The sequence below is a fragment of the Mobula birostris genome, unplaced genomic scaffold, assembly GCF_030028105.1.
Source record: "Mobula birostris isolate sMobBir1 unplaced genomic scaffold, sMobBir1.hap1 scaffold_517, whole genome shotgun sequence".
Lineage (NCBI taxonomy): Eukaryota > Metazoa > Chordata > Chondrichthyes > Myliobatiformes > Myliobatidae > Mobula > Mobula birostris.
The window spans coordinates 83554-107373 of record NW_027278254.1 but is presented as its reverse complement, the minus strand read 5'-3'; the positions used below and the strand labels follow the sequence as shown (position 1 = coordinate 107373).

At 51.6% G+C, this 23820-nt stretch overlaps 2 protein-coding genes across 2 annotated transcripts in view; both read left to right on the top strand.

Annotated features, from left to right (window-relative positions):
• The window catches only part of LOC140193348 (uncharacterized), a 74150-nt gene extending 67429 nt beyond the window's left edge, over positions 1-6721 (top strand). The window contains exons 5-6 of the mRNA XM_072250675.1: positions 3933-4124; positions 4908-6721. Of these exons, the coding sequence (XP_072106776.1) occupies positions 3933-4124; positions 4908-5047 (332 nt within the window). The 3' untranslated portion in view covers positions 5048-6721. The remainder of the gene's footprint in view (positions 1-3932; positions 4125-4907) is intronic.
• Positions 6722-8998: 2277 nt separating this feature from the next.
• On the top strand, positions 8999-23463 carry LOC140193347 (G protein-activated inward rectifier potassium channel 3-like). The gene is made up of 3 exons (XM_072250674.1): positions 8999-9100; positions 19135-20082; positions 23065-23463. Exons 2-3 carry the CDS (start codon positions 19194-19196, stop codon positions 23424-23426), a joined length of 1251 nt encoding a protein of 416 aa, XP_072106775.1. The 5' UTR covers positions 8999-9100; positions 19135-19193; the 3' UTR covers positions 23427-23463.
• Positions 23464-23820: the final 357 nt, after the last annotated feature.

Here is a 23820-nt window from a genome sequence, read left to right as displayed (position 1 = left end):
AATCTGGAGCAGCAGCTGGATGACCTTCGACTCATAAGGGAGAATGAGGCAGTCATAGATGAGAGCTACCGGGAGGTAGTCACACCTAGGCTGTCGGAAGCAGGTCGTTGGGTGACAGTCAGAGGGGGGAAAGCGAAGGTGAGCAGACAGGTAGTGCAGAACACCCCTGTAGCCATTCCCCTGAATAATAAGTTTACCATCCTGGATACTGTTGGTGGGGATGACCGACCAGGTGTGAGCCACGGTGGCAGGGCCTCCGGCACTGAGTCTGACCCGGTGGTGCAGAAGGGTGGGACAGAGAAGAGGAGAGCTGTCGTCATTGGAGACTCTATAGTCAGGGGAGGAGACAGGAGATTTTGTGGACGTGAGAAGGGCACCCGCATGGTTTGTTGCCTCCCGGGTGCCAGGGTCCGGGATGTCTCTGACCGGGTGCACGACATCCTGGTACGAGAGGGAAAGCAACCAGAAGTCGTGATACACGTTGGGACCAACGACATAGGCAGGAAGAGGGATGAGGTCCTGAAGTGTGAGTTTCAGGAATTAGGCAGAAGGCTGAAGAACAGGACCTCAAGGGTGACATTCTCAGGATTGCTGCCAGTGCTACGTGACAGAGATGGTAAGAATTGGAGGAGATGGCAGTTGAATGCGTGGCTGAGGAGTTGGTTCAGGGAGCAGGGTTTTAGATTTTTAGATCATTGGGATCTCTTCTGGAGAAGGTGGGACCTGTACAGATTGGATGGGTTGCACCTGAACTCGAGGGGGAGCAATATCCTTGCAGGTAGGTTTGCTAGCATGGTTTGGGAGGGTTCAAACTAATTTGTGAGGGGGATGGGACCCAGAGCGATAGAGCAGTGAAAAAAGTGCATGGAGTAAAGCCAGATCTAACGTACAGAGAGGCTTTGAGGAAAGAGAAGCAGAATAAACGGTGTAGAGACAGTAAGGTAGAAGGGCTGAAATGTGTGTACCTCAATGCAAGAAGCATCAGGAACAAAGGTGATGAACTGAGAGCTTGGATACATACATGGAATTATGATGTAGTGGCCATTACAGAGACTTGGCTGGCACCAGGGCAGGAATGGATTCTCAATATTCCTGGATTTCAGTGCTTTAAAAGGGATAGAGAGGGCAGAAAATGGGGAGGAGGGGTGGCATTACTGGTCAGGGATACTATTACAGGTACAGAAAGGGTGGGTAATGCAGCAGGATCCTCTTTTGAGTCAATATGGGTGGAAGTCAGGAACAGGAAGGAAGTAGTTACTCTACTGGGGGTATTCTATAGGCCCCCTGGTAGCAGCAGAGATACAGAGGAGCAGATTGGGAGGCAGATTTTGGAAAGGTGCAATAATAACAGGGTTGTTATCATGGGTGACTTTAACTTCCCTAATATTGATTGGTACCTGATTAGCTCCAAGGGTTTAGATGGGGCAGAGTTTGTTAAGTGTGTCCAGGATGGATTCCTGTCACAGTACGTGGACAGGCCGACCAGGGGGAATGCCATACTAGATCTAGTACGGAACCGGTAATGAACCGGGTCAGGTCACAGATCTCTCAGTGGGTGAGCATCTGGGGGACAGTGACCACCGCTCCCTGGCCTTTATAATTATTATGGAAAAGGATAGAATCAAAGAGAACAGGAAAATTTTTAATTGGGGATTAGAGATAAAGGTGGGAAGATGTGCCTGGAGTCTTTGGAAGTGAGCGAGGTCCTCAATGAATATTTCTCTTCGGTATTCACCAATGAGAGGGAACTTGATGATGGTGAGGACAATATGAGTGAGGTTGATGTTCTGGAGCATGTTGATATTAAGGGAGAGGAGGTGTTGGAGTTGTTAAAATACATTAGGATAGATAAGTCCCCGGGGCCTGACGGAATATTCCCCAGGCTGCTCCACAAGGCAAGAGAAGAGATTGCTGAGCCTCTGGCTAGGATCTTTATGTCCTCGTTGTCCACAGGAATGATACCGGAGGATTGGAGGGAGGTGAATGTTGTTCCCTTGTTCAAAAAAGGTAGTAGGGATAGTCCGGGTAATTATAGACCAGTGAGCCTTACGTCTGTGGTGGGAAAGCTGTTGGAAAAGATTCTTAGAGATAGAATCTATAGGCATTTAGAGAATCATGGTCTGATCAGGGACAGTCAGCATGGCTTTGTGAAGGGCAGATCGTGTCTAACAAGCCTGATAGAGTTCTTTGAGGAGGTAACCAGACATAGATGAGGGTAGTGCAGTGGATGTGCTCTATATGGATTTTAGTAAGGCATTTGACAAGGTTCTACATGGTAGGCTTATTCAGAAAGTCAGAAGGCATGAGATCCAGGGAAGTTTGGCCAGATGGATTCAGAATTGGCTTGTCTGCAGAAGGCAGAGGGTCGTGGTGGAGGGAGTACATTCAGATTGGAGGATTGTGACTAGTCATGTCCCAGAAGGATCTGTTCTGGGACCTCTACTTTTCGTGATTTTTATTAACGACCTGGATGTGGGGGTAGAAGGGTGGGTTGGCAAGTTTGCAGATGACACAAAGGTTGGTGGTGTTGTAGATAGTGTAGAGGATTGTCAAAGATTGCAGAGAGACATTGATAGGATGCAGAAGTGGGCTGAGAAGTGGCAGATGGAGTTCAACCCGGAGAAGTGTGAGGTGGTACACTTTGGAAGGACAAACTCCAAGGCAGAGTACAAAGTAAATGGCAGGATACTTGGTAGTGTGGAGGAGCAGAGGGATCTGGGGGTACATGTCCACAGATCCCTGAAAGTTGCCTCACAGGTGGATAGAGTAGTTAAGAAAGCTTATGGGGTGTTAGCTTTCATAAGTCGAGGGATAGAGTTTAAGAGTCGCGATGTAATGATGCAGCTCTATAAAACTCTGGTTAGGCCACACTTGGAGTACTGTGTCCAGTTCTGGTCATCTCACTATAGGAAGGATGTGGAAGCATTGGAAAGGGTACAGAGGAGATTTACCAGGATGCTGCCTGGTTTAGAAAGTATGCATTATGATCAGAGATTAAGGGAGCTAGGGCTTTACTCTTTGGAGAGAAGGCGGATGAGAGGAGACATGATAGAGGTGTACAAGATAATAAGAGGAATAGATAGAATGGATAACCAGCGCCTCCTCCCCAGGGCACCACTGCTCAATACAAGAGGACATGGCTTTAGGGTAAGGGGTGGGAAGTTCAAGGGGGATATTAGAGGAAGGTTTTTTACTCAGAGAGTGGCTGCTACGTGGAATGCACTGCCTGAGTCAGTGGTGGAGGCAGATACACTAGTGAAGTTTAAGAGACTACTAGACAGGTATATGGAGGAACCTAAGTTGGGAGCTTATATGGGAGGCAGGGTTTGAGGGTCAGCACAACATTGTGGGCTGAAGGGCCTGTACTTTGCTGTACTATTCTGTGTTCTATGTTCTATTTATTTATTTATTTATTTATATTTGTATTTGCATTTTCTCAGTTGGTCCTCGTTTGCTCATTAGTTGCTTGTCAACCTGTTTCTGCGGGGTTTTTCACTGATCCGATTTTGTTTCATTGTTCTACTGTGAATGCCTGCAAGAAAATGAATCTCACTGTTGTATTTGGTGACATGTATGTACTTTGATAATAAATTTACTTTGAATTTTGAACTCTCTCCCAGAGCAGAAAAGGGGTTATAATTTTTGGGTGAATGGAGGAAAGTTTAGGGGGATGGCAGAGGTAGTTTTTTTTACACAGAGAGTGGTGGGTGTGTGGATTGCAATGGTGGGGGCTGTGGTAGAGGCAGATACATTTGGAATATTTATGAGACAGTTAGGCACGCGGATCATTGGATAATGCAGGGCTGTGAGGGAGGGAGGGGTTTAGATTGCTCTCAGAGTAGGTTAAAAGATTGAAGGACCAGGGAAACAAGATGTGTATCCTGAGTTACCACCTCCCGATCCATCCCTGTCTTTTCTTTCCATGGTTACAGAGGAAGGAATCTACTCGCATGTGGGAATGTCTGACCTTGGTGCCGAAGACAGCCCACAGCAAGAGGGGGAGAAGCCTGGGCCGAGCCAAGCTAAGCAGACTCCCAATCCCACCTACCAGACCCTGCAGGAAGCAGAGAAGAATGAGGACTACAGTAGGCTCACGCCAGCAGCAGCCACAGCACTGGCCCAAGGTAGCACGTGAACCTGGAGTCAGGGCTGGGCACACAGAGAGGCACATTGACACAGAGTGAAGGGCAGAATAGACAGAGAGATTAAATACTTGATCGAGGGATGGAGATATAAGAGAAAGACGTAAAGATAGAGACAGAGATATCTAACAAAGTACCTGCTCTGAGAGAGGGATTGGGAAAGAGAGAGCTATCAAAAGGTATATAGAGACAGAGGGAGCAGGAGAGAGCAAGAGTGAAAGCTAGAGAGAGAGATGAATGTGGAGGTATATAGGGAGAGAGAGAGAGAGCAAGAGAGAGAGACAGATAGAGAGGGAGAGAGAGGGAGGGAGGGAGAGAGAGAGAAAGAGAGAGAGAGAAAGAGAGAGAGAAATAGAGAGAGAGAGAGAATGAGAGAATGAAAATTTTAACAGGATACTTTGTAAATTTCAGCGAAAGCATATTCCAGTCAGGGAGGCCGATTCTGGGTGAGGGGTGGCACTAATGAATTTAAAGGTTGTCATGGAATTGTAAAGGAAGGTGTACAGTGGTGTGGAATTTAGAGATAGGACAGAGAGCAGATTATTTTCACATTAGCCAAGGATAACCCTAAGAAATCCAGTGCCATGATGCTCGTGTATGAAGGGGAATGTAAAGCCCGACATTCACCGCTCTCTGGGGGCAAGAGTGTGGGGACGTTGGGAGACCAGTCAGTGGGCACAGGCTGTACACAAAGGTCTCTTGTCCTGTCCTGAAGCAGACTGTGCCTATGTGAGTTTTGCTCACATTCACCTCTGCATCCCTCAGATCCAACGTATCAGCCCCTGGTGAAGGACAAGGACGACACCTATAACACCCTCCAGAAGCCAGCGGCTGGCAGTGAGCCTACGGTGACCTTCTCAGCTCCGATGGAAGAGGTCTCCCTGCAAGGAGAAGCCAAGACCTAAGCAGGAGGCAATCACCCGCTCACGCCCAGGCTACTGATGTTCTCTGTTAAAAACCAAACGCCCAAGGCTCTGGATTTAATTCCAGCTTCCTGCTCACTCCTGGACTGCTGTCACCCTGTACATATAAATTTCCTGACCCTATGACTAGATTCCAGACTAGATTGGTCGTTCTTTACATAAGACCCCTCCCAAACTCCTCAATTGAATCCCAGCCTGTAATACACTTCTGAGTAGGTATGTACCTGCTGAACACCTGGATTGACTTCCCTCGTGTAACAAACTCCCAGAATATATTGGAAAATATTGAGTATATATAACTCCTGAACTAGGTGCCAGTCTGTACCAGGCTCCGGGGCAGTTTGATTCTGTGTGTCTGCTGGGCCCTTCCAGCACAACGTGCCATACTGCCCAGCAACCCTACTGATTGATCTGTTGTGGACTGTGGGAGGAAACCGGAGCAGCCCCATTGGGAGGTTGTACAGCTGACGATGGAATTGAACTGTGAGCTGTGATAGCATCACCCTAATCAGAGCCGGGAACACACGGGAGACTCCGCGATAACTGCCTGCCATGGTGACAGACCCAAACAGCCAAAGGCCATTCGGTCTATTGACTACGAGTTGCCAGTAGATCTCACCCAACCTGCACCTTCTCATCGGCTGGACAACATCCCGCCCGGGGTCGCTGCTGTAGCCGACAACCTTTTCTGGTGCCTAGGGCAAAGGCTATGCTCGATGCACACACCCTCTGCGTGCAACGAACTACTTCACATCTCGCATTGTTGCCCATCAGTAACACCCTTCCCCTTCGCCTCCCACCACTGGAGACCAGCAGGTACAACACAATCTCCACTACAGTCTTCAGTGGTTGAGTCTGGGTCGGCACCACCCAACCCTGGCTCTGTCCGTGACACAGAGAACCTGTCCAGACCACCCCCCCACTCCCCACCGACAAGCTGGACATCCCCATAGATTATAGGTCAGACCTCAGCATCAGTCACACCCTCTGCACGTTCCAACTTCAACCGAGACCTCCACCATCTCAGATGTCTGAAAACAGGTTTCATTATCTCAGGACGTCTCAGTAACATAGACGCTCCTTCACCCCAGTCAGCCCTCCCACCTCCCTGTAAACCCTTCCAGTCTCTGTAATTCCCTCTGGCCCCTACACCCCTCCCTATCTCTGTATTTCCCTCTGGCCCCTACACCCCTCCCATCTCTGTAATTCCCTCTGGCCCTTACACCCCTCCCAGTCTCTGTAATTCCCTCTGGCCCCTACACCCCTCCCTATCTCTGTAATTCCCTCTGGCCCCTATACCTCTCCCAGTCTCTGTAATTCCCTCTGGCCCCTACACCCCTCCCATCTCTGTAACCCCCTGTATCACCTAAGCCCCTCCCATCTCTGTAACTCCTCTCCGGCCCCTACACCCCTCCCGTCTCTGTAACTCCCTCTGGCCCCTACACCCCTCCCATCTCTGTAACCCCCTGTATCACCTAAGCCCCTCCCATCTCTGTAACTCCTCTCCGGCCCCTACACCCCTCCCGTCTCTGTAGCTCCCTCTGGCCCCTACACCCCTCCCATCTCTGTAACTCCCTCTGGCCCCTACATCCTTCCCGTCTCTGTAATTCCTCTCCGGCCCCTACACCCCTCCCGTCTCTGTAACTCCCTCTGGCCCCTACACCCCTCCCGTCTCTGTAACTCCCTCTGGCCCCTACACCCTTCCCGTCTCTGTAATTCCTCTCTGGCCCCTACACCCCTCCCGTCTCTGTAACTCCTCTCTGGCACCCTTGCTCCAAACTGACATTTCTGCTCCCTGGCAATGCTGGTCTTATTCATCCAAAAACAGTAGCTGTGAACTCTGGAATTAATACCTTCCCACCCACATTATTTCTCTTTTTTTCTCTTTCTCTCTCTCTCTCTCTCTGTCCTATCCCTCATTCTCAGTGACCAGTGACCAGTCCATCCCCTCCCAGTGACCACTGACCAGTCCCTCACTCTCAGTGACCACTGACCAGTCCGTCCATTTGCACAGCCTCCAGAGTTGAAGCTCACACTCCTGCACACTTTAGACAAGTCTCCCCAACCGCCGGGCTGCAAGAACGCATACTGAGTTCTCTGTCTGATGATGCTGTGTATGCCTGTTAACACAATAAAGTCAAGGACGCTTCCTTACACGCTGTAAAGTATCATTTTATTTCTTTATCTTTATGTTATTATTGAGACACGGCACAGGGCGGGCACTTCCGATTCTTTAGACAGCTGTCCAGCAACCCCCGAATTGACCCTCGCCTTATCACAGGACCAATGACCAATCAACCTACACTCCCCCCACCACCCCACTGACCCAGTATGTCTTTGGATTGTGGGTGAAACCAGAGCACCCGGAGGAAACCCTCACGGTCAGCTGCGGGAATCGATCCTGGGTCACTGGTACCGTCAATCATCGTGCTAACCACTACACTACTGTGCGATGGTAATTGAGGAGAGGGTGGAGGAGGTAGGGGATGAAGAGATGGGGTAGGGATGAGGGGGAGATGATTGGGAAAAGGGGCAAGGAGAGGGTGGAGGGGAGGAGGGCAGAGTGGAGAAAGATGGGGGAGGAGGGAGGGGAGGGGAGGGATTGAGAGGAGAGTATAGGAAAGGAGAGGGAGACCAGGAGAGAAGATGGGAGGATAGAGGGAGGGTAGGGCTGCAGATGGAGGGGGGAGGGGTTGGAGAATGGGGAGGGGAGGAGGGCAGAGTGGAGAAAGATGGGGGAGGAGGGAGGGGAGGGGAGGGATTGAGAGGAGAGTATAGGAAAGGAGAGGGAGACCAGGAGAGAAGATGGGAGGATAGAGGGAGGGTAGGGCTGCAGATGGAGGGGGGAGGGGTTGGAGAATGGGGAGGGGAGGAGTGAAGGGAGTGGAGCAGAGGGGGAAAAGGGAGGGAATGGGGAGGGAGGAGATGAAGAAGGGATGGGAGGGGAGGAGGGTGGAGGGAGGGAGGGGAGGGGACGAGGGTGTAGGGGTGGAGGTGAGGAAGGGAGGACGAGCGGGAGAGAAGGGGAGAGAAGGAAAGATGGGAGGGGGAGGCAAAGGAGAGCTAGAGGACGGGGTGGAGAGGTGAGGGGAGAAAGGGGAGGAGAGAGGAGGGGAGGGGAGGAGGGTGAAGGGGAGGAAGGGGAAGAGAGGAGAGGAGTGGGCGGGAGAAAAGGAAGGATGGAGGGGAAGAAGGAGGAAGGGGAGGAGAGTGGAAGATGGAGGAGGGGAGGGGAGGATGGGGCAGGAGGAGGGCAGAGGAGCGGGTGGGAGAAAAGGAAGGATGGAGGGGAAGGAGTGCGGAGCGGAAAGAGGAGAAGGGGAAGAGGGGAGGTGGAGACGGTGGAAGAGGAGGGGGAGGTATAGGATGGGGAAGGGGAGGGGGAGGAGTAGGAGAGGGAAGGTGTAGAAGGGGGAAGGGGAGGGGAGGAGGGAGTAGTGAAGGTGGAGGAGGGGGAGGGGAGGTGGAAGAAGGGGAGGGAGGTGAAGAAAGGAGGAGGGAACGTGAAGGAAGGAGGGAGGTGGAGGAAGGGGAGGGGGAGGTGGAGGAGAGGCAGAGGGAGATGGAGGAGGGGAGAGGGAGGTGAAGGAGGGGTTGGAGGAAGGGGAGGGGTGGCGGAGTGGAGGGGAAGGGACAGGTGACGGAGTGGAAGGTGGAGAAGGAGGGTGATGATGAGTAGAGGGGAAGGGGAGGAGCAGGAGGCGGTGAGGTGAGTTGAGGGGAGGGGATGATGAGAAGGACAGGGGAGGAGAGGTCGGGGAGAAAGGAGGACCGGAGAAGGAGGGGTGAGGAGTGTGGAGGAGGGAGGCTGGGGAAGGGATGTGGAGAACAGCTGAGAGGAGAAAGAGGAGGGGGCGGGTGGAGGGAGGGGTGTGTTGGAGGGAGCAGCGGTGCGTCAGGCCGGTCGTCGCTGACTGCGGCTGCGGAAGCGCCTGGAATCTGAGCCCGGGGGAGCAAAGACCCCTTTCCACCGGCCCGGCTGCTCGGACCACCTCGGCAGCCGGCGAGAGCAGCAGCCGAACCCGGCGGATCACGGTGAGCCGTGGGAAGGGGGAAGGGGTTCGGGGTTCGAGAGGGGGCGATGAAGGACGAGATGATGCGGGCGGGTTTGAGCTGCGAAAGGGGCTCCGCACGGCCGGGACCCGGCTCGTTCTGCGTGTGTGAGAGAGGGAATAGGCCGAGGTCCCGTGCGTGAGGCTCATATGTGACCGCATTCATGTAATGTTTGGATCTGAACCTGTGTGGGTCTCCATCTGCCGACAGGTTTAAATGCGTGTCCGTGTGCATGCAGACCCGCGCGTCCCTGCACTGTCTGTGGGGATCTGCGTTTGTAGCCGATGTGTCCGCGTTTATGTAAGTGTGCGCGTCCCCCCCCCCCACCCCCGCGTGTGTCAGCGGGAGTCCGCGTGTGTGTGTGAACATATGTCTGTGTCTGTGTGAGAAAGAGATCGGGGTCCGCGGGAGCGTCTATATGTCCCCGTACATACATAAACATGGGTGTGTCTTTGTGTCCCCGTGCATACATAAACATGTGAACATACATTTGTATGCTTATGCGCGCTCTCGTGTGCGTGACCGCTAGCGAGGAGAATCTGGGAAAAGGGGGGGAGGGGTGGGAAGAGGGGGAAAAGCGTAGGGGAGTGGAAGAGGGGTGGGGAGGGGGAGAGGGAAAGAGGGAAGAGAGAGCCGGCTAGCTCTGCTGGCAAAAAAAAAATGAAATCTAATCCTTAGAACAATGACAAACGAGAAAATCTGCAGATGCTCGAAAAGCGACCAGGTGACATTTAAAGAGGTGACATAGGATCAGAAGTTGTAGAGTTCTTGTGGGTAAATTTAAGAAGCTGAAAGGGTTAAAAAAAAACTCTGTCGGGAGTTATGTAAGTTATATACACTGCGAACAATAGCCAGGATGTACGCTACAAACTACAACGGGAGATAGAAAAGGCATGTCAAAAGGACAACGTTATCATGCCCTTGGGGAATTTCAGTAGGCAGGAAGATTTGGAGAGTCAGGTTGCTGCTGGATCTCAAGGAAAGGAATTTGTAGAATTCCTATGAAATGTGTTTATAGAGCAGCTTGTGGTTGAGCCCAGTAGAGGAAAGGCAAATCTGGATTGGATGTTGTCTAATGAACCAGATTTGATTAGGGAGTTTAAGGTTATGCGAGGAAGAGATCATAACGTAATAGAATTCACCCTGCAGTTTGAGAGGAAGAAGCTAAAGTCATAGGCATCACGATTACAGTGGAGTAAAGGAAATTGCAGAGGCATGAGAGAGTTGGCCAAAGTTGATTGGAAGGGGATGTTAGCAGGGATGATGGCAGAACAATAATGGCTGGAGTTTCAGGGGGCAATCTGGAAGCTGTATCAGTCTTCACTATGGAAGACTTTAGTAGTATGCCATAAATTCGGGTGTGTTGAGGGCAGTAGGAGGTGCTTGGGAAGCTGACAGGTCTGAAGGTAGATAAGTCGCCTGGACCAGATGGACTACACCTCAGGGTTCTGAAAGAAGCAGCTGAAGAGATTGTAGAGATAGTGATATTTCAAGAATCACCAGATTCTGGAGTGGCTCCAGAGGACTGGAAAAGTGCAAATGTCACTCTTTACGAAGGGAGGGAGGCTGAAGAAAGGAAATTATAGGCCAGTTAGCCTGACTTCAATAGTTGGAGTTCATTATTAAGGATGAGGTTTCAGGGTACTTGGAGGCCTTTGATAAAATGAATCAAAGTCAGCATGGTTTCCATCTTGCCTGACAAATCTGTTAAGTTAAGAAATGATAAGCAGGAGAGTCAGTGGTTGCTGTTTTCTTGGATTTTAAGAAGGCATGTGACAAGGTGCCACACATGAGGCTGCTTAGCAAGATGAGAACCCATGGTATCAACAGAAATGTCTGTTGGCTGACTGGCAGGTGGCAAAGAGCGGGAATAAAGGTTGACTGGTGGTAACTAGTTGTGTTCTGCAGGGGTCAGTGTTGGAACTGCTTCTTTTCTTGTTACGTGTCAATGATTTGGATGACAGAATTGATGGCTCTGTGACCAAGTTTACAGATGATACAAGGATAGTTGAAGGGACAGGTAGCGTTAAAGAAGCAGGATGTCTGCAGAAAGACAGATTGGGAGATGGGCAAAGCTGTGACCGATGAAATATAGTGCAGAGAAGCCAGCCAGAGCAATAAAGGTGTTGACTATTTTCTAAATGGGGAGAAATTTCAAAAATCAGAGGTGCAAATAGACTCGGGAGTTCTCATGCAGGATTCCCTGAAGGTTAACCTGCAGGTTGAACTGATGGCAGGGAAGGCAAATGCAGTGGTAGCATTCATTTTGAGAGGACTAGAATGTAAACACAGGGATGTATAAGGCATTGATCAACTCACACTTTGAATATTGTTAGCAGAAAGCATGTGCTGCCACTGGAGATGGTCCAAAGGAGGTTCACCAGAATGATTCCAGGAGTGAAAGGGTTACATGTGAGGATCTGGATCTGTATTCACTGGAGTTTATGAATGAAGGGATCTCATTGAAATCTATTGAATATTGAAAAGCCTAGATACAGCAGATGTGGAGAGGATATTTGCTGTAATGGGGGTGTCCAGACAAGAGGGCGCAGTTTGAGAATGGATGCTGTTCATTTAGAACAGAGGTGAGGAGGAATTTCTTCAGCCAGATGTTGGTGAGTCAGTGGAATTCATTGCCACAGACATCTGTGGAGGCCAAGTCACCGGGTATACTGTGTATTCTGGTTAATTGGGACACATTAGGACCAGTGCATTTTGGCCCAATTGAGCAGCTGCCCCAATTAGCCAAGTTTCAAGGAAATAGGAACATAGAAAGATAGAAAAGCTTACAGCACAATACAAGCTCTTCAGCGCACAACACTGCACTGAACATGTCCTTCTTTTAGAAATTACCTAGGGCTACCCATAGCCCTCTATGGTTAAAAGGGTGTGAAGAAAAGACAAACTACCATTTAACTGAATAGTAAATTATGCATTTAAATGAAGTACAGAACAGATTATCAGTACTATAAAACTATTAGTTGCTAATAGTTATCAGTGGAGGAATTCATCCACTGTACAATGCCGTGTTCTTTGATTGACTGTAAATGAGCGAAAACAGCACAGATATCTAGTGCAGATAGAAGACTGTCTTCATACGATCCTTTTGACAATTACATCCTACACACCTTCATTTTCAGTGTAACATTCAAGATCATTTTAACTTCTTCATAGGTCCTCACTTGCTGAAGTAGGGAAATAATTTCATTTTCACTCCTAGCTGTTTCTGCCATCTCCGAGCCTGAATACATACAAAAAATGCTGGTGAACGCAGCATCTCTAGGAAAAGGTACAGTTGACATTTCGAGCTGAGACCCTTCATCAGGATTAACTGAAAGAAGAGGTAGTAGGAGTTCTTAAACTGGGAGGGGGAGATCTGAAATGATAGGAGAAGACGGAAGGGGAGGGATGGAGCTAAGAGCTGGAAAGTTGATTGGCAAAAGAGATACAAGGCTGGAGAAGGGAGAGGATCATGGGACTTACGCTCTGTCCGCCAGAGAAAGCAGGATCTCCCAGTGGCAACACATTTTAATTCCACATCCCATTCCCATTCTGATATGTCTATCCATGGCCTCCTCTACCGTAAAGATGGAGCCACACTCAGGTTGGAGGAACAACACCTTATATTCCATCTGGGTAGCCTCCAACCTGATGGCATGAACACTGACTGCTCTAACTTCGGTTAATGCCCCACCTCCCCCTCGTACCCCATCCCTTATTAGAACCATAGAACTATAAAACATTATAGCACAGAAACAGGCCTTTTGGCCCTTCTTGGCTATGCCAAACTATTTTTCTGCCTAGTCCCACTGACCTGTATCTGGACCATATCCCTCCATACACCTCTCATCCATTACCTGTCCAAGTTTTCTTAAATGTTAAAAGTGAGCCCGCATTTACCACTTCATCTGGCAGCTCATTCCACACTCCCACCACTCTCTGTGTGAAGAAGTTCCCCCCTAATGTTTCCTTTAAACTTTTCCCCCTTCACCCTTAACCCATGTCTTCTGTTTTCTTTCTCCCCTAGCCTTAATGGAAAAAGCCTGCTTGCATTCACTCTATAATTCCCATCATAATTTTACATACCTCTATCAAATCTCCCCTCATTCTTCTACGCTCCAGGGGATAAAGTCCTAACCTATTCAACCTTTCTCTGTAACTGAGTTTCTCAAGCCCCGGCAACATCCTTGTAAACCTTCTCTGCACCCTTTCAATCTTATTAATATCCTTCCTGTAATTTGGTGACCAAAACTGTACACAAAACTCCAAATTCGGCATCACCAATGCCTTATGCAACCTCACCATAACATTCCAACTTTTATACTCATTACTTTGATTTATAAAGGCCAATGTACCAAAAGCTCTCTTTACAACCCTATTTACCTGTAACGCCACTTTTGGGGAATTTTGTATCTGTATTCCCAGATCCCTCTGTTCTACTGCACTCTTCAGTGCCCTACCATTTACCTTGTATGTTCTACCTTGGTTTGTCCTTCCAAAGTGCAATACCTCACACTTGTCTGTATTAAACTCCATCTGCCATTTTTTAGCCCATTTTTCCAGCTGGTCCAAATCCCTCTGCAAACTTTGAAAACCTTCCTCACTGTCCACTACAGCTCCAATCTTTGTATCATCAGCAAATTTGCTGATCCAATTTACCACATCCAGATCACTGACATAGATGACAAATAACAATGGACCCAGCACTGATCCCTGTGGCACACCACTAGTCACTGGCCTCCACTCAGAGAAGCAATCCTCCGCTACCACTCTCTGGCTTCTTCCATTGAGCCAATGTCTAATCCAATTTACTACCTCTCCATGTATACCTAGCAACTGAATCTTCCTAACTAACCTCCCATGCGGGACCTTGTCAAAGGCCTTACTGAAGTCCATGCAGACAACATCCACTGCCTTCCCTTCATCCACTTTCCTGGTAACCTCCTTGAAAAACTCTAATAGATTGGTTAAACATGACCTTCCATGCTCAAAGCCATGTTGACTCTCCCTAATAAGTCCCTGTCTATCCAAATACTTGTAGATCCTATCTCTCAGTACTCCTTCCAATAATTTACCTACTACCGACATCAAATTTACCGGCCCATAATTTCCCGGATTACTTTTAGAGCCTTTTTTAAACAACAGAACAACATGAGCTATCCTCCAATCCTCCAGCACCTCACCCGTAGATACCGACATTTTAAATATATCTGCCAGGGCCCCTGCAATTTCAACACTAGTCTCCTTCAAGGTCCAAGGGAATACCCTGTCAGGTCCTGGGGATTTATCTACTCTGATTTGCCTCAAGATAGCAAGCACCTCCTCCACCTCAATCTGTATAGGTTCCATGACCTCACTACTTGTTTGCCTTATTTCCATTGACTCCATGCCAGTTTCCTTAGTAAATACTGACACAAAAACCCATTTAAGATCTCCTCCATTTCTTTTGGTTCCATACATAGCCAGCCACTCTGATCTTCAAGAGGACCAATTTTATCCCTTACTATCCTTTTGCTCTTAATATACCTGTAGAGGCTCTTTGGATTATCCTTCACCTTGACTGCCAAAGCAACCTCATGTCTTCTTTTAGCCCTCCTGATTCTTTCTTAAGTATTTTTTTGCACTTTTTATACTCCTCAAGCGCCTTGTTTGCTTCCTGTTTCCTATACATGTCATACATCTCTCTCTTCTTCTTTATCAGAGTTCCAATATCCCTTGAGAATCAGGGTTCCTTATTCTTATTCACTTTGCCTTTAATCCTGACAGGAACATACAAACAATGCACTCTCAAAATTTCTCCTTTGAAGCCCTCCCAGTTACCAATCACATCCTTGCCCAATCCACGCTTTTTAGATCCTTTCTCATTTCTTCAAATTTGGCCTTTTTCCAGTTTAGAACCTCAACCCGAGGACCAGATCTATCTTTATCCATGATCAAGTTGAAACTAATGGTGTTATGATCACTGGAACCAAAGTGTTCCCCTACACACACTTCCGTCACTTGACCTAACTCGCTTCCTAATAGGAGATCTAATATTGCATCCTCTCTACCTCTATATATTGATTTAGAAAACTTTCCTGAACACATTTTACAAACTCTAACCTGTCTAGACCTTTAACAGTATGGGAGTCCCAATCAGCAATCCTACTATCACAACTTGATGTTTTCTGCAGTTGTCTGCTATCTCTCTGCAGATTTGCTCCTCCAATTCTCGCTGACTATTGGGTGGTCTATAATACAACCCCACTAATGTGGTCATACCTTTCCTGTTTCTCAGCTCCACCCATTATTTATTTATCTATTTATTATTTTTTAATTTCCCCCCCTTTTTTTCTCTCTCTCTTTTTTCTCCTTCTGTCCCTCTCACTATAACTCCATGCCTGCTGTCCATCCTCTGGGCTCCCCTCCCCCTTTCTTTCTCCCTAGGCTTCCCATCCCACGATCCTCTCCCTTCTCCAGCCTTGTATCCCTTTTGCCAATCAACTTTCCAGCTCTTAGCTCCATCCCTCCCCCTCCTGTCTTCTAATATCATTTCAGATCTCCTCCTCCCCCTGAGACTTTCAAATGTCTTACTATCCCTTCTTTCAGTTAGTCCTGACGAAGAGTCTTGGCCCAAAACGTCGATTGTATTTTTTCCTAGAGATGCTGCCTGGCCTGCTGCATTCACCAACAATTTTTGGATGTGTTGCTTGAATTTCCAGCATCTGCAGATTTCCTCATGTGTCTGAGCCTGAATGCTTGAAACCACAGTGAGCAAAGCAGTTTTGAATTGTCTTACGGTTTATTTCTCACCAATGATCAGTGACAAAAATCACTGCTCTTTGAATAGAGGGAAAACACAACAGAACTGTTGCTAGTTAGAAACCGTTTGGCAAGTGTCCTGTCACTATTAAATAGAGGTGTCACAAATAAATGAAGGGAAACCAGGCTATTTTTTCAATTAGTTTTCTACTTTAAGAGTTGTTTCGAGTAAACAGCAGTCCCAATGAACTGATGGCCCAGTTAACTGTAATCCACTGTGTTTAAAGTGAAGGTTGATGAGTTTGTGATAGTAAGGGCAAAGGATACGGGGAGAAGGGAGGAGAGGGATAGTAAGTCAGCCATGTGAAAAGCAGACTCGATGGGCTGAATGGCCAAATTCTGCTCCTTTGACTTACGATCTTATGATCTAATATCATCTTTTACACTCTCAACCCCACCGTCCACTCCCTCACAACCACCCACACTACCATACCATTCACTCACCTCCCCCACCACTCTCATTCACCTCCAATCCCTCTGTTTCTCCTCACTCCCCAACTCCCTCATTCTCTCCACACCCATCCTTTCCACACACTGGTCCTCACTCCCCTTCTTTCATTCAACCACACACTCCTCTGCCTCTATATATCTATATATCCCACTCCTACCTCCCTCCACATCTATTCCTCTACCTCCACCTCCCTCCATATCTATTCCTCCCCTCCACCTTCTTCCACATCTATTCCTCCCCCTCCCTCCACATCTATTCCTCCCCCTCCACCTCCCTCCACATCTATTCCTCCCCCTCCACATCCCTCCACATCTATTCCTCCCCTCCACCTCCCTCCATATCTATTCCTCCCCTCCACCTTCTTCCACATCTATTCCTCCCCCTCCCTCCACATCTATTCCTCCCCCTCCACCTCCCTCCACATCTATTCCTCCCCCTCCACCTCCCTCCACATCTATTCCTCCCCCTCCACATCCCTCCACATCTATTCCTCCCCCTCCACTTCCCTCCACATCTATTCCTCCCCCTCCACCTCCCTCCACATCTATTCCTCCCCCTCCACATCCCTCCACATCTATTCCTCTACCTCCACCTCCCTCCATATCTATTCCTCCCCTCCACCTCCCTCCATATCTATTCCTCCCCTCCACCTTCTTCCACATCTATTCCTCCCCCTCCCTCCACATCTATTCCTCCCCCTCCAACTCCCTCCACATCTATTCCTCCCCTCCACCTCCCTCCACATCTATTCCTCCCACTCCAACTCCCTCCACATCTATTCCTCCCACTCCAACTCCCTCCACATCTATTCCTCCCCTCCACCTCCCTCCACATCTATTCCACCCCTCCACCTCCCTCCACATCTATTCCTCCCACTCCAACTCCCTCCACATCTATTCCTCCCACTCCAACTCCCTCCACATCTATTCCTCCACCTCCCTCCACATCTATTCCTCCCCCTCCAACTCCCTCCACATCTATTCCTCCCCTCCACCTCCCTCCACATCTATTCCTCCCACTCCAACTCCCTCCACATCTATTCCTCCCACTCCAACTCCCTCCACATCTATTCCTCCCCTCCACCTCCCTCCACATCTATTCCACCCCTCCACCTCCCTCCACATCTATTCCTCCCACTCCAACTCCCTCCACATCTATTCCTCCCACTCCAACTCCCTCCACATCTATTCCTCCCCCTCCACTTCCTTCCACATCTATTCCTCCCCCTCCACTTCCCTCCACATCTATTCCTCCCACTCCAACTCCCTCCACATCTATTCCTCCCCTCCACCTCCCTCCACATCTATTCCACCCCTCCACCTCCCTCCACATCTATTCCTCCCACTCCAACTCCCTCCACATCTATTCCTCCCACTCCAACTCCCTCCACATCTATTCCTCCCACTCCAACTCCCTCCACATTTATTCCTCCCACTCCAACTCCCTCCACATCTATTCCTCCACTCCAACTCCCTCCACATCTATTCCTCCACTCCAACTCCCTCCACATCTATTCCTCCCCCTCCACCTCCCTCCACATCTATTCCTCCCCCTCCACTTCCCTCCACATCTATTCCTCCACCTCCACTTCCCTCCACATCTATTCCTCCCCCTCCCTCCATATCTATTCCTCCCCCTCCACTTCCCTCCACATCTATTCCTCTACCTCCACCTCCCTCCATATCTATTCCTCCCCCTCCAACTCCCTCCACATCTATTCCTCCCCCTCCACTTCCCTCCACATCTATTCCTCCCCCTCCCTCCATATCTATTCCTCCCCCTCCACTTCCCTCCACATCTATTCCTCCACCTCCACCTCCCTCCACATTTATTCCTCCACCTCCAACTCCCTCCACATCTATTCCACCCCTCCAACTCCCTCCACATCTATTCCCCTGCCTCCCTCCACATCTATTCCTCCACTCCAACTCCCTCCACATCTATTCCCCTGCCTCCCTCCACATCCCTCCACATCTATTCCTGCACCTCCCCCTCCCTCCACATCAATTCATCCACCTCCCTCCACATCCCTCCACATCTATTCCTCCACCTCCACCTCCCTCCACATCTATTCCTCTACCTCCCTCCACATCTATTCTTCCCCCTCCAACTCCCTCCACATCTATTCCCCTGCCTCCCTCCACATCTATTCCTCCCCCTCCCTCCACATCTATTCCTCCACTCCAACTCCCTCCACATCTATTCCACCCCTCCAACTCCCTCCACATCTATTCCCCTGCCTCCCTCCACATCTATTCCTCCCCCTCCCTCCACATCTATTCCTCCACTCCAACTCCCTCCACATCTATTCCACCCCTCCAACTCCCTCCACATCTATTCCCCTGCCTCCCTCCACATCCCTCTACATCTATTCCTCTACCTCCACCTCCCTCCACATCTATTCCTCTCCCTCCAACTCCCACCTTCCTGCTCTGACTGTTGTCTGCTCCTCCTCACTTTCCCCTGTCCCTCACCTTGCTTCTCTCAACCCCTCTCATCACTCACCCTTTCATCCCCTTCCCATCTCTCCCTGTTTCTCACCTCTCTCTGGTCTCTCCCTGTACAATCCACTGTCTCCCACCTGTCACTCTTCTCTCGCCACCTGTCTCCCGTCTCTCATCCGTCTCTCTCTCGCTCTAAGTCCCTTCTTTACATCTTGCTTTCACGTAGACCCTTCACCCCCATCTCTCCCTCCCTCCCTCCCTCCCTCCCAGCTCCTTCACGGACCCTTTACCCCCCCCCTCACTCTGCCTCGCTCCCTCAGCCCTCGGACGATGCCGCGGCCTGCTAGCCCCCTTGGCCGCTGATCCTGCCCACTCTCCCATGGGCCGAGACGGTACTTACTGCGGCCTGGCGGCCTCTCCACCAGTGGCTGGCGGCCGCAGACAGTGCAGGGAGGGCCCGGGTTCCGGCGGGCGTCGCAAGCAGCGTTACGTGGAGAAGGACGGCAAGTGCAACGTGCAACATGGCAACGTCCTGGAGACGTACCGCTACCTGACCGACATCTTCACCACGCTGGTGGACCTGCGCTGGCGAGTCAGCCTGCTGGTCTTCGTGCTGGCCTACACATTGACCTGGCTCTCGTTCGGCCTCGTCTGGTGGCTGCTTGCTTACTGCCGCGGTGACCTGGAGCACCTGGGCGACAAGGCGTGGACGCCGTGCGTGCACAACCTCAATGGCTTCGTCTCCGCCTTCCTCTTCTCCATCGAAACAGAAACCACTATTGGCTACGGCTTCCGGGTAATCGCCGACTCCTGCCCACAGGGAATTGCCCTGCTCCTTCTCCAGGCCATCCTGGGCTCCATGGTCAACGCCTTTATGGTGGGCTGCATGTTTGTCAAGATCTCGCAGCCCACCAAGCGCGCAGAGACGCTGGTCTTCTCCGATCGGGCGGTGGTGTCCCCGCGGGACGGCTGCCTCTGCCTAATGTTCCGGGTGGGAGACCTCCGGCGCTCACACATCGTCGAGGCCTCCATCCGTGCCAAGCTGATCCGCTCCAAGCAGACCGCCGAAGGCGAGTTCATCCCCCTCGACCAGACCGAAGTGGGCGTCGGCCTGGAGACCGGTGACGACCGGCTCTTCCTCGTCTCCCCGCTCATCATCTGCCACGAGATCGACTGCCTCAGCCCCTTCTGGGAGATGAACAAGGAGCAGCTGCAGGCCGAGGACTTCGAGATCGTGGTCATCCTGGAGGGAATGGTGGAGGCGACAGGTAGGAGTGAGGGGAGGGGAGGAGGAGATGTAGAAGGGTTCGTGGGGAGGAGAGTGAGGGGAGGGGAGGAGGAGATGTAGAGGGGTTCATGGGGAGGAGAGTGAGGTGAGGGGAGGAGGAGATGTGGAGGGTTCCTGGGGAGGAGGGGGAGGGGAGGAGGAGATGTGGAGGGTTCCTGGGGAGGAGGGAGAGGGGAGGAGGAGATGTGGAGGGTTCCTGGGGAGGAGGGGGAGGGGAAGAGGAGATGTGGAGGGTTCCTGGGGAGGAGGGAGAGGGGAGGAGGAGATGTGGAGGGTTCCTTGGGAGGAGGGGGAGGGGAGGAGGAGATGTGGAGGGTTCCTGGGGAGGGGAGGAGGAGATGTGGAGGGGTTCCTGAGGAGGAGAGTGAAGTGGGGGATGGATAGGAGGGAGGGTGTGTTGGTGAAGAGGGAGGAGGGGTTGGTGGAGATGACAGGTAGTGGAGAAGAGGGGAGTGGTACGAGAGGGAGAGGAGGTTGTAGGGGAGAGGAGGGAGGTGTGGTGAAGAGAAGAGAAGGGGATTGGAGGGAGTAAGGAATGTGAGAGAGGCGGGAGTGGCAAGAGGGAGGGGAGGGGTGAGTGGGAGAAAAAGAGAGGAAAGGGAGGGCAGGAAATCAGGAGGGGAAGTGGGAGGGGTTGGATGAGGCCACGTCAGCGAGGTAGGGGCAAGAGATGGGAGTGGTTTGGGAAAGAGGCTTGAGGTGGGAAAAGAGGAGAGGTCTTGGCTGAGGAAGTGAGGAGGCAAGGAGGGGTCCAGGAAGGGGAGGTCAGAACAGGTGTGAGAGGGGCAGGGAATGGAGTAGGTGGGGGGTTGTGGGGTGGGGGAGAGAGAGGGAAAGCAAGGCGCAGAGTGAGTGGGAAGCGACAGGTAGGGAAGGGACAAGTAGAGGGGAGGAACCAGGGAGAGGACAGTGGGCCAAGTGGAGAGACGGAGCAGTGAGGCTTGAAGAGAAGGAGGAGGAAGGGGTTTGGTGAGTGTAGATTTGGAGGAGTGAGGTGAGGTGACAGATGGGAATTTGTCGTGGCCAGTAGACTTTGGGGATGAGGAAGAGGAGAGAGGTGGTGGGAATGAAGGATGCCGAAGGCAGGGCTTGAGTGTGGGGTGCAGAGGAGGAGGGTATGGGAGGTAGGCAGAGGTTATTGGAAGGGTGAAGAGAGGAGGGTTGGGAAAGGAGGGACAGGGTTTTGGATGGTCTGTGTCTGGGTCAGTGGGAGGGGAGGGAGGGGACAGGGTTTCGGATGGTCTGTGTTTGGTCAGTGGGAGGGGAGGGAGAAGACAGGGTTTTGGGCGGTCTGTATCTCGATCAGTGGGAGGGGAGAGGAGGGTTTTGGACAGTCTGTGTCTGGATCAGTGGGAGGGGAGGCAGAGGAGGGTTTTGGACAGTTTGTGTCTGGGTCAGTGGGAGGGGAGGGAGAGGAGGGTTTTGGACGGTCTATGTCTGGGTCAGTGGGAGGGGAGGCAGAGGAGGGTTTTGGACAGTCAGTGTCTGGGTCAGTGGGAGGGGAGGGACAGGGTTTTGGACGGTCTGTATCTGGGTCAGTGGGAGGGGAGGGACAGGAGGGTTTTGGACGGTCAGTGTCTGGGTCAGTGGGAGGGGAGGGACAGGGTTTTGGACGGTCTGTATCTGGGTCAGTGGGAGGGGAGGGGCAGGGTTTTGGACGGTCTGTGTCTGGGTCAGTGGGAGGGGAGGGACAGGAGGGTTTTGGACGGTCAGTGTCTGAGTTAGTGGGAGGGGAGGGACAGGAGGGTTTTGGACGGTCAGTGTCTGGGTCAGTGGGAGGGGAGGGACAGGGTTTTGGACGGTCTGTATCTGGGTCAGTGGGAGGGGAGGGGCAGGGTTTTGGACGGTCTGTGTCTGGGTCAGTGGGAGGGGAGGGACAGGAGGGTTTCAGACGTTCTGTGTTTGGTCAGTGGGAGGGGAGGGAGAGGACAGGGTTTCGGACTGTCTGTGTTTGGGTCAGTGGGAGGGAGGGAGAAGACAGGGTTTCGTATTGTCTGTGTTTGGTCAGTGGGAGGGGAGGGAGAGGAGGGTTTTGGATGGTCTGTGTCTGGGTCAGTGGGAGGGGAGGGACAGGAGGGTTTCAGACGTTTTGTGTTTGGTCAGTGGGAGGGGAGGGAGAGGACAGGGTTTCGGACTGTCTGTGTCTGGGTCAGTGGGAGGGGAGGGAGAAGACAGGGTTTCGTAGTGTCTGTGTTTGGTCAGTGGGAGGGGAGGGACAGGAGGGTTTCAGATGTTCTGTGTTTGGTCAGTGGGAGGGGAGGGAGAGGACAGGGTTTCGGACTGTCTGTGTCTGGGTCAGTGGGAGGGGAGGGAGAAGACAGGGTTTCGTAGTGTCTGAGTTTGATCAGTGGGAGGGGAGAGAGAGGAAGGTTTTGGATGGTCAGTGTCTGGGTCAGTGGGAGGGGAGGGACAGGGTTTTGGACGGTCTGTATCTGGGTCAGTGGGAGGGGAGGGAGAGGAGGGTTTTGGACGGTCAGTGTCTGGGTCAGTGGGAGGGGAGGGACAGGAGGGTTTCAGACGTTCTGTGTTTGGTCAGTGGGAGGGGAGGGAGAGGACAGGGTTTCGGACTGTCTGTGTTTGGTCAGTGGGAGGGGAGGGAGAGGACAGGGTTTCGGACTGTCTGTGTTTGGTCAGTGGGAGGGGAGGGAGAGGACAGGGTTTCGGACTGTCTGTGTCTGGGTCAGTGGGAGGGGAGGGAGAAGACAGGGTTTCGTAGTGTCTGTGTTTGGTCAGTGGGTGGGGAGGGAGAGGAGGGTTGTGGACGGTCTGTGTTTGGTCAGTGGGAGGGGAGGGACAGGGTTTTGGACGGTCTGTGTCTGGTCAGTGGGAGGGGAGGGAGAGGAGGGTTTTGGATGGTCTGTGTTTGGTCAGTGGGAGGGTGGTATTGCAAGTCCTGTGTTTGGGTCAGAGGACAGCAATTCCCCACCCCCACATGCTGACTGACCCTCCCTTCATGCTGCAGGGATGACATGCCAGGCGCGGAGTTCGTACCTGTGTGAGGAGGTGTTGTGGGGCCACCGCTTCGCCTCAGTGTTATCGCTGGAGGACGGCCACTACCAGGTGGACTACAGCATGTTCCACCAGACCTTCGAGGTGTCCACCCCCACCTGCAGCGCCCGCGAGCTGGCTGAGCGTCAGGCTGAGGCCGAGGCCCAGCTCTACTGGTCCGTCACTAGACCCCCTAGGGTGAGGAGCTCCCAGCTGGAGGAGGGAGTTCTGCCTGCGTCCATGACAACCGAGGGCAAGAGGAAGCAGGAGGAGAAGGAAGGGGAAGGGGATGTGATCCAGCAACCCAATGGCAACCTCAACGAGTCTGCCTTGTGACGGGGCCGCAGTCGATCAACTGTGGGAGGCCGATGTCAGCAACACTGAGAAATTGGTGCGGCGGGAGGGGTGGGTCAGCAGGCCACGGGGGTGGGCATGGTGCCATCCGATGGGAATGCAGCACCACCAGGTTTTATCCCAACAGTACTCGACGGGGGAGCTTGTCCCACCTCATCCCATTTCATCCCACCTCGTCCCACCTCACCGGACAAGGGGAGCTTGTCCTACTTCATCCCACCTCATCCCACACTGTCCCACCTCGTCCCACCTCACCAGACAGGGGGAGCTTGTCCCACCTCATCCCACCTCATCCCACCTCATCCCACCTCACCGGACGGGGGAGCTTGTCCCATTTCGTTCCATCTCAAGCCGGGACTGGCTGAGAAGGTTAAAC

What these genes read in the sequence shown, in the direction of transcription:
- LOC140193347 (XM_072250674.1), top strand. Translation starts at nt 19,194, where the DNA reads ATGGGCCGAGACGGTACTTACTGCGGCCTGGCGGCCTCTCCACCAGTG. An exon ending in GGGAATGGTGGAGGCGACAG is followed by an intron (nt 20,083 to 23,064) that starts GTAGGAGTGAGG and finishes TTCATGCTGCAG; the next exon opens with GGATGACATGCCAGGCGCGG.